Below are 15484 nucleotides of genomic sequence, written 5' to 3' on the forward strand. Positions count from 1 at the left end.
TTTATCACATTGATTTTTTTTTTCTTCATAGGTCTGTGGAAAGGCATTTACTTACAAGCATGGGTTAAAAATGCACCTGGCTCTCCATGAGACACAGAAACAGTTCAAATGTGACTTATGTGAAAAGTCTTTTGTCACAAAACGGAGTCTTCAGGAACATATGAGCATTCACACAGGTAAACAGTGGTCAGGGGTGGGACTAATGAGAACCATGGTATGTTGAAAAATACTTTGGCAAATATAAAACCCATTAACTTTGTGGACTTCCATAGATGGGATCCAAGGAATCTGTAAAAATGTTTTTATTTTCATTGGACTGCTATTCAAGAAAGACCATTTAATTTTAAATTTCCATTTGGACACTAAGACAGAATAATAAAATAACAAATTTATTATTTAGGCCCAGAAAGCGTTAGGTTCTTTATGGACAAAGAATAAAACAGATCCTTGCATTAAACACCCCATCTAAATATAAACATTCTGCTTTTTGTATTTATATGTGTAGCCTTTCTGTATTAGAAGATGATGGAATAGGCTTTACACTTAGTATTTATTCTTTTGAGGGAGAAAACTTCAGTTGAATTCCTTGGCTCTTGCATTTCAGCCATCCCCTAGATTTAATATTTTCATAGATTTATTGCATTAAAATGAACTGCAAAATGATAAGGAACTAGGATTTACCATTTGTATCTGCACTAGTTAGGATGGTATTTTTGTAGAGAGATGTTTTTGTTATGCACACTTGGGTTTTACATTAGTTTCCTCAGTGTTGACTGTGTCATACTATATGCTTATGTTCTGGAAGTTGCATGGCTTTTCAGAATCTGTCTTCATTCCACTGGAGTTATGAGGCTTTTGCTCCAATTTAAATGTTCTCTACTGCCTTACTCACCAGGGAGCCACCATATTTCAAGAGCTGTTTCCTTAACTGCGGAATACAGGATTTGTCTACTATCTTGTCTTGTGAAGTTAATGCGTTCTCAAATATTAGAAACCAAGAGGGAGCTTAAGGGTGACAAAGGAAAGTTATATATGATGATGTAATAGTTTAATGTAAACTTCAGGTATTTTAAGGTAGCTTAACATATTGAAGTTCTGTGCATATTAATTTCCTGGAGTACAGTGTATCAATAATTAAGCATAAAAAATTGTTTGCCTTGACAGTGCAGTTTCAAGTTCCAGAAGACAGAAGGATTTCTATGTCTGTTCTGACCCCATCCTTCTGTCAATCTAATATTCAAGAACAGCCTGATAAAATCTGAGAATTTCATATTAAAGTGGCTGCTCTCTGATTTCTCTATCCAGATCCTCCATTCCTGTATGCTAAACTGTTAATAAAATTGCAGGTGCTGGGTAGAATTTATTTAATCAGTAATTGTGTTTGGTTTTAATGCTGTTCAGAGTTAAGGTAAGAAAAAATGGTAAAGTGTGAGATTGTTGTGTAAACTGTTTTAAGGAACTTCTGATACAGAAGTTTAAATCTTCAAATATGTATAGTAGTATTATCCAAGATTACACCTGCATGTAAAGAATATTCTTAAAAATACCAGTTAGATGCCAAGGGTTAGTGTATATAAACAAGCTTCCCTCTCAGTACACTAATAAAGCTCTGAGTATTTCAGATTAATTCTGTGAAAATTATATACTCGCTTTAAAACACTGCAGCAAGTTGGGGCTCAGATGGCAGACATAGCCTTGTGAATTGTTGTTGTTTTTCGGTTTACAGGAGAATCTAAGTATCTTTGCTCCATTTGTGGAAAGTCGTTTCACAGAGCCTCAGGACTTAGTAAGCACATAAAGAAACACCAGCCAAAGCCTGAAATTCGTGGATATCAGTGTACTCAGTGAGTATAAACTGATCCTTAAGTTCCTAACACTTGCTAATGAGCACGGGTGAACTTTGGCCTCCCATAGGATTGTTGCGGAGGGGAGCAGGGATAAGGTGGTCATTAGGGAAATCTGGGGTGTGTCTAACCCAGTATCCCCTTTGCTGACAGTGGCCAGTGTCAGGCGCCCCAGATGAGGTGGACCAAAGACAAAGATCAAGCAACTTGTCTCCTGCCATCCATCTCCAGCCTCTGACAAACAGAGGCCAGGACACCATTCCTACTCCCTGGCTAATAGCCTTTTATAGACCTAACTTCCATGAATTTATCTAGCTCTTTGTTGAACTCTGTTATAGTCCTAGCCTTCACAGCCGCCTCTGGCAAGGAGTTCCACAGGTTGACTGCGCTGTGTGAAAAAGAGCTTTCTATTATAAGTTTTAAATATGCTATCCGTTAATTTCATTTGGTGTCCTCTAGTTCTTATGTTATGGGAACAAGTAAATAACTTCCCTTTATTTGCCCTCTTCACACCACTTGGGATTTTATATACCTCTATCATATCCCCCCTCAGTCTCTTTCCTCAACTGAAAAGTCCCAGTCTCTTTAACCTCATCTCATTTGGGACCCTTTCCAAACCCATAATAATTTTAGTTGCCCTTTTCTGAACCTTTTCTTATGCCAAAATATCTTTTTTGAGGTGAGGAGACCACATCTGTATGTAGTATTCAAGATGTGGTCCTTCCATAGTTTTAATATAGGGGCAGAGTAAGATATTCTTTCTTATTTTCTATCCCTTTTTTTAATAATTGCTAACCTCCTATTTGCTTTTTTGACTGCTCCTGCACACTGCATGGATGTTTTCAGACAACTATCCATGATAACCGCAAGATCTCTTTCCTGATTAGTTGCAGCTATATTAGCCCCCATCATATTGTATGTATGCTCAGACTTATTTTTTCCAATGTGGAGTACTTTACACTTACCCACATTAAACTTCATTTGCCATTTTGTTGCCCAGTCACTCAGTCTGGTTAGATCTTTTTGAAGTTCTTCACAGTCTGCTTTCTTCTTGACTATTTTGAACAGTTTAGTATCATCCGCAAACTTTACCACCTCACTACTTAACCCTTTCTCTCCAGCGGTTCCCAGCCTTTTCCAGATGGGGACTCATTTTGACAGATCAAGATGACTTGGTGACCGAAGGCAATTCAAAAATATAGGGGGGAGGGGCAAGCAGTGCCATCACTAGCTAATTTTGCGCCTGAGACAAGAATATAAAATTGCACCCCCTCATGTTTATATATTCATAGTAATTTCATAGAAAAAGGGGAAACAAGTTAATAACACTGTTTATTATAGTTGTTTATTTTATTATAGTTGATCTGAGTTGGGGTGGGGGAAAGACCCTCATCAGCAAACAGCTCGAACCCCACACACAGGCTGGGAGGGTCATACTCAGAGCCTGGGGGAGTCACATTCAAGCTGTGGGGGGCAAGGGGAGTCGCACTCGGGTTGAGGGGTTGCAGGAGTCACACTCAGGCAGTGGGGGAGATAAAAACAAAGAATGAAAATTGACAGATCAGCTACATAGAACAGAAGGGGGAGCAAAATGGAGGAAGAGAGTCAGGGTGAAAATTACTTACTGAAAGTAATGGCTTGCCTGGGATGGCTATGAATATCAAAGGTGGAGAAGCTGTCTTTGTAATGCATAATTGCTTCTCTATCTATAGAGAGCTTCTGGATGTGGCAGAGTTAAGGAGCTGCAAATGACTTCTGTAAGAGCCACATGCTGCTCCAAGCTGCTGGCAACCCTTAACAAATTTAATTGTGACCCATGTTTGGGTTCCAACCCACAGGTTGGGAATCCCTACTCTAGATATTTATGAATAACTTGAATAGGATTGGTTCTAGGACTGACCCTTGGGGAACACCACTCGTTGCCCTTCTCCATTCAGAAAAATTACTGTGTATTTTTACCCTTTGTTTCCTGTCTTTTAACCAGTTCATGAAAGGATCTTCCCTCATCCCATGACAGCCTAATTTACACAAGAGCCTTTGGTGAGGCACTTTGTCAAAGGCTTTCTGGAAATCTAAGTATACTATATCTATTGGATCCCCCTTTGCCTGCATGTTTGTTAACATCTTCAAAGAATTCTAATAGATTAGTAACATGATTTTCTTTTACAGAAACCATGTTGACTTTTGCCCAACAAATTATGTTCTTCTATGTGTCTAACGATTTTATTCTTTACTGTGGTTTCAATTAATTTGCTCAATACTGACTTTAGACTTACCAGTCTGTAATTGCCAGAGTCTCCTCTAGAGCCCTTTTTAAATATTGGCATTATGTTAGCTGTCTTCCAGTCCTTGAGTCCAGAAGCTGATTGTAAGGATAGTTTACAAATCACAGTTAATAATTCTGCAATTTCACATTTGAGTTCTTTCAGAACCCTGGGATGAGTGCCATCCAGCCCTGGTGATTTGTTACTGTTAAGTTGTTGGTTTTCTCTCTTTTTGGTTCCAAAATATCCTCTAATGACACTTCAATCCAGGACAGTTGCTCAGATTCATCACCCGCAAAGGACAGTGCAGGTTTGGGAATCTCCCTAACATCCTCAGCCATGAAGACAGAAGCAAAGAAATCATTTAGTCTCTTTGCAATGGCTTTATTGTCCTTGATTGCTCCTTGTGTATTTCAATTGTCCAGGATCCCAATTGGGTTTTTAGCAGGCTTCCTGCTTCCAATGTACTTAAAAACATTTTGCTGTTACTTTTTGAGTTGTTTGGCTAGCTGTTCCTCAAAATCTTCTTCGGCTTTTCTTATTACATTTTTACACTTAATTAGGCAGTGTTTGTTCCTTCCTGTTTATCTCACTAGGACTGGACTTCCACTTTTTAAAAGATGCCTCTTTATCTCTCACTACTTTTTTCACATGGTTGTTAAGCCATGGTGGCTCTTTTTTAGGTCTTTTATGATGCTTTTTAATTTGGGGTATACATTTAAGTTGGGTCTCCATTATGGTGTCCTTGAAAAGTTGCCAGGCAGCTTGCTGGGATTTTACTCTAGTCACTTCACCTTTTAATTTCTGTTTAACTAACATCCTTATTTTTGTGTAATTCTCCTTCTTGAAAGTAAATGCCAGAGTACTGGACTGTTGAGGTGGTGGTGTCACCAGGAATGTTAAATGTTGTTATATTACAATCACTATTCCTGAGCATTCCTGTAATAGTTACCTCCTGGACCAGATGCTATGTTCCATTCAGTACTAAATTGAGAATTGCGTCTCCCCTGGTGGGTTCCTGTACCAGTTACTGCAAGAAGCAGTCATTTTAAGGCATCAAGAAATTTTATCTGTGCATCTTGTCCTGAGATGACATGCACACAGTCAGTATGGGGATAATTGAAGTCCCCTAATATTATTGTTTTTTTATTTTTATAGCCTCTCTAATCTCCCTCAGCATTTCAACATCACTATCACTGTCCTGGTCAGGTGGTCCATAATATATCCCGAGTGTTATATTCTTTTTAGAGCATGACATAACTATCCAGAGTGATTCCATGGAATATTTTCATTCATTTAAGATTTTTACTTCATTTGACTCTACATTATCTTTCACATACAGTGTCACTCTGCCACCTCTACGACCTATTCTGTCCTTCTGATATATTTTATATCCCGGTATGACTGAGTCCCACTGATTGTCCTCATTCCACCAGGTTTCTGTGTTGCCTGTCATGTCAATCTCCTCCTTTAATACAAGGTACTTCAGTTCACCCATCTTATAAGTTAGACTTCTAGCATTTGTGTAGAAGCACTTTAAAAAATTGCCACCGCTTATTTGTGTGCTCTTCCCTGATGTATTGTTAAGTTCTTTTATATGTAAGTGTCTCTTGTCTGATCTGGCGCATATTTTATCATCTCCTCTCCTCTCTTTCTGACTAAAACCTAGAGAATCTCTATCAATGGACTCTCCTCTAAGAGGAGTCTCTGTCTGATCCACGTGCTCCTCCGCACCACTGGGCTTTCCCCCATCTCTTAGTTTAAAAACTGCTGCATGACCTTTTTAATGTTTAGTGCCAGCAGTCTGGATCCACCTTGGTTTAGGTGGAGCCCGTCCTTCCTGTATGGGCTCCCCCTCTCCCAAAAGTGCCCCCAGTTCCTAATGAAACTAAATCCCTCCTCTCTACACCATTGTCTCATCCATGCATTGAGACACTGAGGTTTTGCCTGCCTGCCTGCCTGCCTGGCCCTGTGCGTGGAACAGGAAGCATTTCTGAGAATGCCACCTTAGAGGTCCTGGATTTCAGTCTCTTTCCTAGCAGCCTAAAGTTGGCCTTCGGGATATCTCTCCTACCCCTTCCTATGTGATTGGTACCTAGATGTACCATGACCACCGGCTCCCTCTCAGCACTACACATAAGTTTATCTAGATGCCTTGAGAGATCCGTAACCTTCGCACCAGGCAGGCAAATCACCATACGGTTCTCCTGGTCATCACAAACCCATCTGTGTTTCTACTGATATAAACACCCACTATGAACACCTGCCTCTTCCTAATAACTGGTGGTGTTCTTCGAGTGTCCCCGTGGGTGCTCCACAATAGGTGTCGGGCTCGCCTGGCGCCGCAGATCGGATCTTCCAAGCAGTTTCTGCTGGACCGCGCATGCGCCGGCACGCGCCGCTCCCTTGCGCGTTCCTGGCCACGTGCACGATCCGGTCCCCGCCAGTTCCTCTTAACCGCCGTCGGCTGCAGACGGAATCCGAACCAGGCTAAGGCCAAGTTAGCGTATTCAATGGTTTTAACTGTTTTTTCTTTTAAGTTTTCAAGTTCTTAGGCTACTGCAAGTTAGCCAGTTGTTATTTTTCAAAAAAAACAAAAACAAAAAAAACAAGCGGGACGGCATTCAGTCCAGTCCCAGTAACAAGCAGAACACCGGAGGCCAGGAGCCTAGGGCCATCAGCCCTCCTGCCTTGGCAGGCTATCAGAGAAGGGGAAAAACAGCACAGAGAAGGTGCTAAGTACCCATTAACAACTGAAAGACTCACCAACAATGTCCTCTTCAGGATTTAAGAAATGTGAGTGCTGCCGAGAGAGGCAATGCCAGCGTCTGATGGGCACAGTCTCTGCATAAGGTGCCTGGGGGAGTCCCATGTCACGCAGAAATGCTCCTTCTGTGCAAAACTAACAGCCAGAGCAAGGAAGGACAGGGAGATGCGGCTTAAAATGCTGCTCTTCGACAAGGCCCTCCAGCCAGACGTGCCGGAGCGGCCGCAGCAGGAGGGACCCTCCAGGGCCTTTAAAAGGAAAGCCGCCTCCCTCACCCCATCAGCGCAAAAACGGAGGAAAGCCTCCCCAGCCTGATCCCTGCCGGCAGCAACAGCGAGCGGGACGGGGGGAGCGCGCAGCCCCCAGCCACAGCAACAGCTGATCGGCGGCGGCATGGAGAGCCACGTGGAAGCGGCTCAGCCTCCGATAATCCAACAGCCGCCCCGCACGGCAGGCAGGGCGGCGGCTAAACAAGCGCCGGTACCGGCGGCACCGCAAGCAGCGGCACTGACCCCCAGGGAACCGGCGGTGCAGAGTGCGCAGGCACGCAGCCTGCATGCACCGCCCATGAGAATGACGAGCACGGCGCGGACGGGGCCGAGATCCCCTACACGCCAGGGGGCAGAGTTACCTCCTCAAGGGAAGGGGAAGGCTGCACACAAAACAAGGCACCGCAGCCCCCCTCCAGACAGGGCTGCGGAGTTGCTTTCTTTCAGCCCTCCGCTTATGCTGCAGACTCCAACCAGAAGGCAGGGGTCCCCCCTAGCCTACCCGGAGCCCCCGTCTCCATTTTTACAACCAGCCTCGCCCTGGCTGGGACCACCTTCACCCTTCCTGGGGTTTGAGCCGCTGGAATACTATCCAAAATCGCTCTCTCCAGTGTCCCAGATCTCTCAACGATCTCGCTCCCCCAGACGCAGAGGGTATGCACCAAGGGAGTGTTCTAGGTCACCTTCCCAAGAACAGTGCCTATACTGCCATGGTCGCCCCTATCACGCGGGGCATAGACACCACCGGCAATCTACCAGGGAAAGATCCCCACACACGATCTCGTATCCCCGAGGGCAATCGCGAACGGGGACAGAGACTCAAGTATCTCAGGGGGGACTGGTTATGGAACCCCGAGATTTTCCCTCGCAAGCCTCTAGCGAGAGGGTGTACCATCACCAACAGGAACCGGAAGGGTCCAGAGAGGCGTACACCAGTGGTTCCTCGCTCTCCTCCCTGGACGAGGCTACGGCCCCAGGGGACGTCCATCCTCCGGACGATCTCAAACAGTTTCAAGAGCTGTTTAAGAGGGTGGCCTTCACGCAAGGCATCCAGACAGCAGAGGTGCAAGAGAAACACCATAAGCTCCTCAAAAATCTCAGACCTCCGACCTCCTCCAAAATAGCAATACCGCTTGATGAAGCAATCTTGGAGTCCGCCACTACGATATGGCAGACCCCTGCGACTATTCCGCCTGTCCACAAGAGAGCGGATAAGAAATACTTTGTGCCGGCGAAGGGCATGGAGTTCCTGTTCAGCCACCCACAACCAAATTCCTTGGTGGTGGAGTCGTCGCAACAAAGATCAAAGACATCTCAATTCAGGACAGGGGGAACAGACAAAGATGCCAAGAAGCTAGAGCTGTTCGGCAGAAAGGTCTACTCCTCCTCCACTCTACTGTTGCGAATGGCAAATTATGCAGCGCATTTAGCGAACCATAATTTCGACAACTACACTAGGTTAACCTCCCTCATGGACTCGCTTCCAGAGGACAAGAAACCGGTGCTCAAGGCCATCGTGCAAGAAGGCTACGAGGCCTCGAGGACGGGAGTTCAGATCACCCTGGATGTTGCGGACACAGCAGCACGTTCCACAGCTACGGCAGTGGTGATGCGAAGGGAGTCCTGGCTCCAGACTTCGGGTATACCGAGGGATCTGCAGGCAAAGATAGTCGATCTTCCCTTCGACTCGCAGAAGCTGTTTGCTGAATCAACTGACACGGTCCTTCATTCCAGTAAAGATTCAAGAGCCACACTTACAACCCTGGGGATTTACACCCCTCCATACAGAAAGAAAAAGTACTACCCTCAACAAAGACGGTACCAGTACCAGCAACAGCATCCCCAGTACCACAGGGGTTACGAGCAAGGGCGACATCAACAGCACCAGCAGTACAGAACTCCCAGGCGACGTTCACAACAGAGCCGTGCGTCCTCGGGGCAGGGCCAAAGGCCACAAGTTTTTCACACAGATCCAGGGCTGCGCCCTCACTACCATCGCACAAGGTCATCCAAAGCGGCTATTCCACCATCGCCTCCGGCCATTCTACGACCAGTGGCAAAGGATCACCACAGACAAATGGGTGCTGGAGATCATAGCCACGGGGTACGCCATCCCCTTCCAGTCGCTCCCACCGCCACGACCTCCACCCAGGCCCCACCTCCAGGAGGCCTCCCACGTAGCGAGGCTCAAGCAGGAGGTAGACCATCTCATGCTCATAGGGGCAGTGGAAAGACTGCCGGAGCAACTGCAAGGAAAAGGGTTCTACTCGAGGTACTTCCTCACGGAGAAGACGACAGGAGGCTGGAGGCCCATCTTAGATCTTCAAGGCCTCAACCGGTACCTGCGCAAGCAACGCTTTCGGATGATCACAATCGCCTCCATCCTTACGGCACTGGACGATGGAGATTGGTTTGCAGCCCTCGATTTACAAGATGCATATTTTCACATAACTATCCATCCGGCTCACCGGCGATTCCTCCAGTTCATGGTAGGCAAAGAACATTTTCAATACAAGGTCCTACCGTTTGGCCTCTCCTCGGCCCCCAGAGTCTTCACCAAGACCTTGGCAGTGGTGTCAGCCTACCTGCACAGACAGGGGGTATTTATATTCCCGTATCTGGACGACTGCCTATTCAAAGGGGCGTCGAAGGAGGAGGTACTACGCATGATACGCGTCACAGCGGGCATGTTCTCTTCGCTCGGCCTGGTTATCAATCTGGCAAAATCAAAGATAGACCCCACACAGGACATAGAGTTCATAGGGGCATGCATAAATTCTATCACAGCGAGAGTGTATCTACCAGAGACTCGCTTTCGGGCCATCGGCTCCCTCGTGCAGGTCATCACCTTCAGCCCTACGGTGCCGGTCCTGACGTGCTTACAGCTGCTGAGCCACATGGCAGCGGCGACGTTCGTAGTACAGAACGCCAGGTTACACATGCGCAGCATGCAGCACTGGCTGGCAAGCGTATACAAACCGGCAGCACACACCGTTCACAGGGTGGTGTCGCCCACAGCAGAGGTGCGCAAATCCCTGCAATGGTGGGTAAACCCCAAGAACTTGCTAACAGGGGTACCCTTCCACCAACCACAAATATCGGTTTTTCTTACTACAGATGCCTCCCTCATAGGGTGGGGAGCACACATGGGCGAAGAGGTGACTCAAGGGCTGTGGTCCTCCACGGAGCAGTCACTGCACATAAATATACTGGAGCTCAGAGCAGTGTTCAACGCCTGCAGACACTTTCGAGACCATATACAAGGCAAAGTCATCGGGATCAGTACAGACAATACCTCCACCATGTTTTATATAAATCGGCAAGGAGGAGCTCGGTCCCGTGCCTTATGTGCGGAAGCAGTCCGGTTATGGAACTGGTGCATCGCCAGCAATATTATCTTGAAAGCCTCGTACTTACCAGGCGCTCACAATGTGAAGGCAGACCAGCTGAGCAGGTGTTTTGCACTCACGCACGAGTGGCAGATCCGTCCCAATCTGCTACGACCGATTTTCCACGCATAGGGTTTTCCCCAGATAGACCTGTTTGCCACTCAACACAAGAAGTGCCCACGATTCTGCTCCAGGGCAGGACTGAGACGGGGGGTCCCTGGGGGACACGTTCGCGATCTCGTGGAGGGGCCCCCTGCTTTACGCTTTTCCTCCCACAGTGCTGATCCACAAAGTCTTGCAGAAAGCCAGGAGGGAAGGAGCCCGAATGATCCTGATAGTCCCAACGTGGGATCGACAGCAATGGTTCCCCCTACTCCTGCACATGTCGGACCATCCACCGATGCCTCTTCCGGTGGCGCCGGATCTGCTCACGCAAGCCCAGGGGTCCATAGTGCAGCCGCACCCCCAAGGCCTGCGACTACAAGTGTGGTTAATCCATGGCTCAGCTCCCTAGAGAGCACATGCACGGAGGAAGTGCAGCAAGTCTTAGAAAGTAGCAGGAGGACTTCCACCAGGAAGACCTACAAGCAGAAATGGACTCGCTTCACGGCATGGTGTTCTACCAAACAGCTGGCCCCCCTTTCGGTGCCTATACCTGTAATATTAGAGTATTTACTGGACCTCAAGAGAGGAGGACACTCACTATCCTCGTTAAAGGTCCACCTTGCCACCATTTCGGCGTTCAGACACGAGGAGGAAGGGCACACGGTGTTCGCCCATCCCATGATTACCAGGTTCCTCAAAGGGTTGGTAAACCTATACCCCCCTCGGAAACCGCTTCCACCTTCGTGGAACTTGGACCTGGTGCTTAACGTGCTAACGGGACCACCGTTTGAGCCCTTGGCCACGGTTTCCCTCCGCCTCCTTACGATAAAGACGACCTTTCTTCTCACAATTACGTCAGCTCGCAGGGTGAGCGAGCTTGCGGCAGTTACGGCAACGCCACCCTGCACTGTTTTTTTCCAAGGAGGCGGTAACCATACGGCTGCATCCAGCCTTTGTTCCCAAGGTTTCTTCTGAGTTTCACATTAACGAACCCATCGTTTTACCCTCGTTTTATCCAAAGCCTCATAACTCTAACAAAGGCGCGCCTACACCTCCTGGACGTGAGGAGGGCACTAGCCTTCTATGTAGACAGGACCAAGTCCTTCCGGAAAATGGATAGACTCCTAGTCTCTCTCGCTCCCAAATCGAAAGGAGAAGGTCTCTCTTCGCAGAGAATCTCGAAGCACATCGTATCCTGCATAAAAATGTGCTACGAACTCAAAAAGACTCCTTTACTGCCCACTCCCAGGGCTCATTCCACTAGGGCGGTGGCGGCATCAACAGCCGTTTTCAAGGGCGTTGCGCTAAAAGACATTTGCAGAGCGGCGACCTGGTCATCCTATAACACCTTCGCCAAACATTATGCCCTTCAGAGGGTATTCCAAGAGGATACCCGTCTCTCGACAGCGGTCCTCTCGGGGACAAGCTGCACATAATCCGATTACCCACCTCCTATCTTGGGTTACTGGTGGGTAGTCACCTATTGTGGAGCACCCATGGGGACACTCGAAGAAGAAAGACAGGTTACTCACCGTAGTAACGGTGGTTCTTCGAGATGTGTCCCCGTGGGTGCTCCACTACCCGCCCATCCTCCCCGCTTCGGATCTCTGTTTAGTGTTTTGCAGGAGCATCCGAGGCGGTTGGTCAAGGAACCGGCGGGGACCGGATCGCGCACGTGGCCAGGAGTGCGCAAGGGAGTGGCGCGCGCCGGCGCATGCGCGGTCCGGCAGAAACTGCTTGGAAGATCCGATCTGCGGTGCTGGGCGAGCCCGACACCTATTGTGGAGCACCCACGGGGACACATCTCGAAGAACCACCGTTACTACGGTGAGTAACCTGTCTTTCCCTCCCCCAGAGAGGTATCCTTGGTGTGAGAGGATACTAGAACATCCTTTGCAAGAGGGTCCCAACTATGGAATGATTTCCCTCTGCTCCCATTGACTGCTCTCTTCCCCTGAGCCTTTCATCCTCCTTAACAGCATTGAGGCTGTCAGACTGGAGGTGGGACAGTACTGCAGTGTCCCAGAAATCATCATCATCATATCTCTCTGCCTCCCTTAGCTCCTCCAATTCAGCCAGCCTGGCCTCCAAAGCCCAAACTCAGTCTCTGAGGGTCAGGAGCTCCTTGCACTGAGTGCACACACATGCCACCCGCCCACAGGGCAGGTAATCATACATGTTACACTCAACACAATAAACAGGATAGCCCTCATGCTGCTGCTTGGCTTCTGCCTGCATTTTGTCCTAAGAATAAATTTGATTATATATGGAGCTTTTATTTAAATGTTTGGGATATAGTTTTATAAAGTTTTTTACATCTAAAGGTGGTCAGAAGTAACTAGCACCCTCTACGCACCCACTCAAAACTCCCTCCTGTTACCAAGTGCCCTGGTCACTTACCAGCAGGGTTTATAAAGTCTGGCCTTCCTGATAGTCCCTCCCTCTGGCTACAGCTCAACCAATGAGCAGAGAGTTTTAGATTTCAAATCCTAATTAAGGTTCTCAGCTTCCAACTGCCAGCCTGAGCACAGGGCCTTTCAAACAAACAAACAGCTCATCAGTCAAAACTCCAGACAAACACAAGCCCAGAACCCCCACACAAACCCCCATACACTCCAGACAGTCACTTACCCCAAGGTGCTGTAAATTGCCCCCTCCTTCACCAGGAGAGCCCCTTTCACAACTCCCTCCTGTTCGCAAAAAACACAGCTGCAGGACAGGAGCTGCAGGCCAAGCTCTGCACTGTGGCCAACTCCCAGCCCCAGAAAATGTCTGAAGTCCCTAAGATACATTCCAAGTCTTGAAATTAGCTGTTATTCCTTTTCATCTACAGGAATTACTATGTTAAAATAATTGTTGATACTTGTAAACCTTGTCTACTTCATGAAGTCTTCCAGTCTTTAAAAGTACTAATACAGACAACATGTAAATGATAAAAAAGGTACAGTGGCTTTGTGCCATCTAAATCATAGTCCAGGTTTCTCATTTTTTACAGTTTTACTTCCATAGTTATTTTTGTATCCTTACAACCCTGTGTTATGTGGGTGTCTGAAAACTTGATTGTTATAGGTGTGAAAAAAGTTTCTATGAAGCTCGGGATCTCCGTCAGCATATGAACAAGCATCTTGGTGTGAAGCCATTCCAATGTGAGTTCTGTGGGAAATGTTACAGTTGGAAGAAAGATTGGTATTCTCATGTGAAGTCCCATTCTGTCACTGATCCTTACAGGTGAGTGATAGTTCGCAACTGATGTAAGCTGAACACATGTTGTAGATGCACAGCTCTCGTTAGACCAGTGAGGATCTGTTTTGGAATGACATTGCCAAGAGCTAACATTAGTTACAGTTATGTACCTTTCAGCAACAGATGTTTAAAAAAAACTTCATATGATGATCTTAGTCAAAGAAAAGGATCCTGAATGTTTATGGCTCATGGTCCTAATGGACCACTATATGACACTAAAGGCTGCTTAACAGCTAAGGGAGCGGGAAAAGGTGTGCGATCTTGGGGGGGAGATTTCAATCTGAGTGATATGCTGGCGTTTGCCAGTTTAAGGCATCTTTAAAATTTCTAAAACTGGGAAAGGACAAGTTCCCAATTCAACAAATGTTGCTTCTAACATGGGGTGGGGATTGTATATTAGACCTCATCTTGACCGAAAAAGGTATTTATCACAAAACTGAAAATTAGAGGTTGCTGAGTGATATAAGTGATCATGACTGGATTACGTTTCTTACATGCAAACAGAGTGAAGTCCAAGCCAATATTTTACACTTACACAGAGAGAGAGAGAGAATGAGAATCTCATTCTGCTTTACAAGAGTTCGTTTCATAAAGCTGAAAACTATGATTCAAAGCATCCAGGAGACAGTGTTTTTGCCCGCAAAGCAGCAATTCCAGAATTGAGAAAGCAACATTTGTCTGCTTAAAATAAACCTACTGTGATCTAGGCTATGTCTAGATTGCTGAGAAAGACAGGGATGTCAGCAGAACACTCCCAATGCTGCAGACTTCTGCTGAGACACTTCCAGTCTCCCAACAGAAGCCAGTAATTTAGATGTAGCTTCACAGTGGAAGTGAAAGCAGCCAGTGTGCATATCTGCATGTTCTCTCTCTCCCCGGCCCTGGTGTAAGAAGGCTAGCTTTCTCTCTGCTATGGAATTGTTACTCTTGGGGAGAAAGCCTTTCATATCTGATTTGACTTATTGTTTTCACTTTTGTGAAAATGGCTCTTTTAAAGTACCCTGTGTGTTCATTTACTTGCTTGGACTTCATTCTGTTTACATACAACAAAAGTAGTCAAGCCATGGTCATTTGCATCATTAAGCAACCATGCAATTTCATCTGTGATCAATATATAGAGAGGAGGAGGAGGCTTGGAAAGGTTAAATGTAGTGACGCATCTGGTTGCATTTACCATCTGGGACATGACTGATTTATATGTAGGCTTGGAAAGATTTTTTTTAAAATCAGAAGTTAACAGTTTTTTTTTTTTCGATTGGTTTGGTATGCATGTCATTAGAATGATAATGTTATCAGTATGTGTGGATACTGATGACACAAAAAAAATTAATTTTCTGCAGTACACACTCAAACTGGCAAAATATTCTGTTGATGGTAATCAAGATTTACAGATAAACAAAGTTTAAAAAAAAAAGTGAGATCTTACTCGTGTCAAAATCCAGCGATACAGACTTTTGAATTGGACTTGTTACAAATTGACCAGTGAATTAATAGTATAAACAGATGTGATTTGTTTCAGAATATTTAAATTGAATATTTTGACCTGTCATGTTGATGGTTTATGAAGCTTAAACTGTTTGATAACCCTCCCTTAATTCCTCAC

At 46.2% G+C, this 15484-nt stretch overlaps 1 protein-coding gene across 2 annotated transcripts in view; it reads left to right on the forward strand.

Annotated features, from left to right (window-relative positions):
* The window catches only part of ZBTB11 (zinc finger and BTB domain containing 11), a 49957-nt gene that overhangs the window by 21757 nt on the left and 12716 nt on the right, over positions 1–15484 (forward strand). For both annotated transcript variants that reach the window (XM_074999108.1, XM_074999117.1), the window contains exons 7-9: positions 32–176; positions 1727–1844; positions 13708–13866. In XM_074999108.1, coding sequence (XP_074855209.1) covers positions 32–176; positions 1727–1844; positions 13708–13866 — 422 coding nt within the window. The remainder of the gene's footprint in view (positions 1–31; positions 177–1726; positions 1845–13707; positions 13867–15484) is intronic.

This window comes from Carettochelys insculpta, chromosome 1 (assembly GCF_033958435.1).
Source record: "Carettochelys insculpta isolate YL-2023 chromosome 1, ASM3395843v1, whole genome shotgun sequence".
Taxonomy (NCBI): domain Eukaryota; kingdom Metazoa; phylum Chordata; order Testudines; family Carettochelyidae; genus Carettochelys; species Carettochelys insculpta.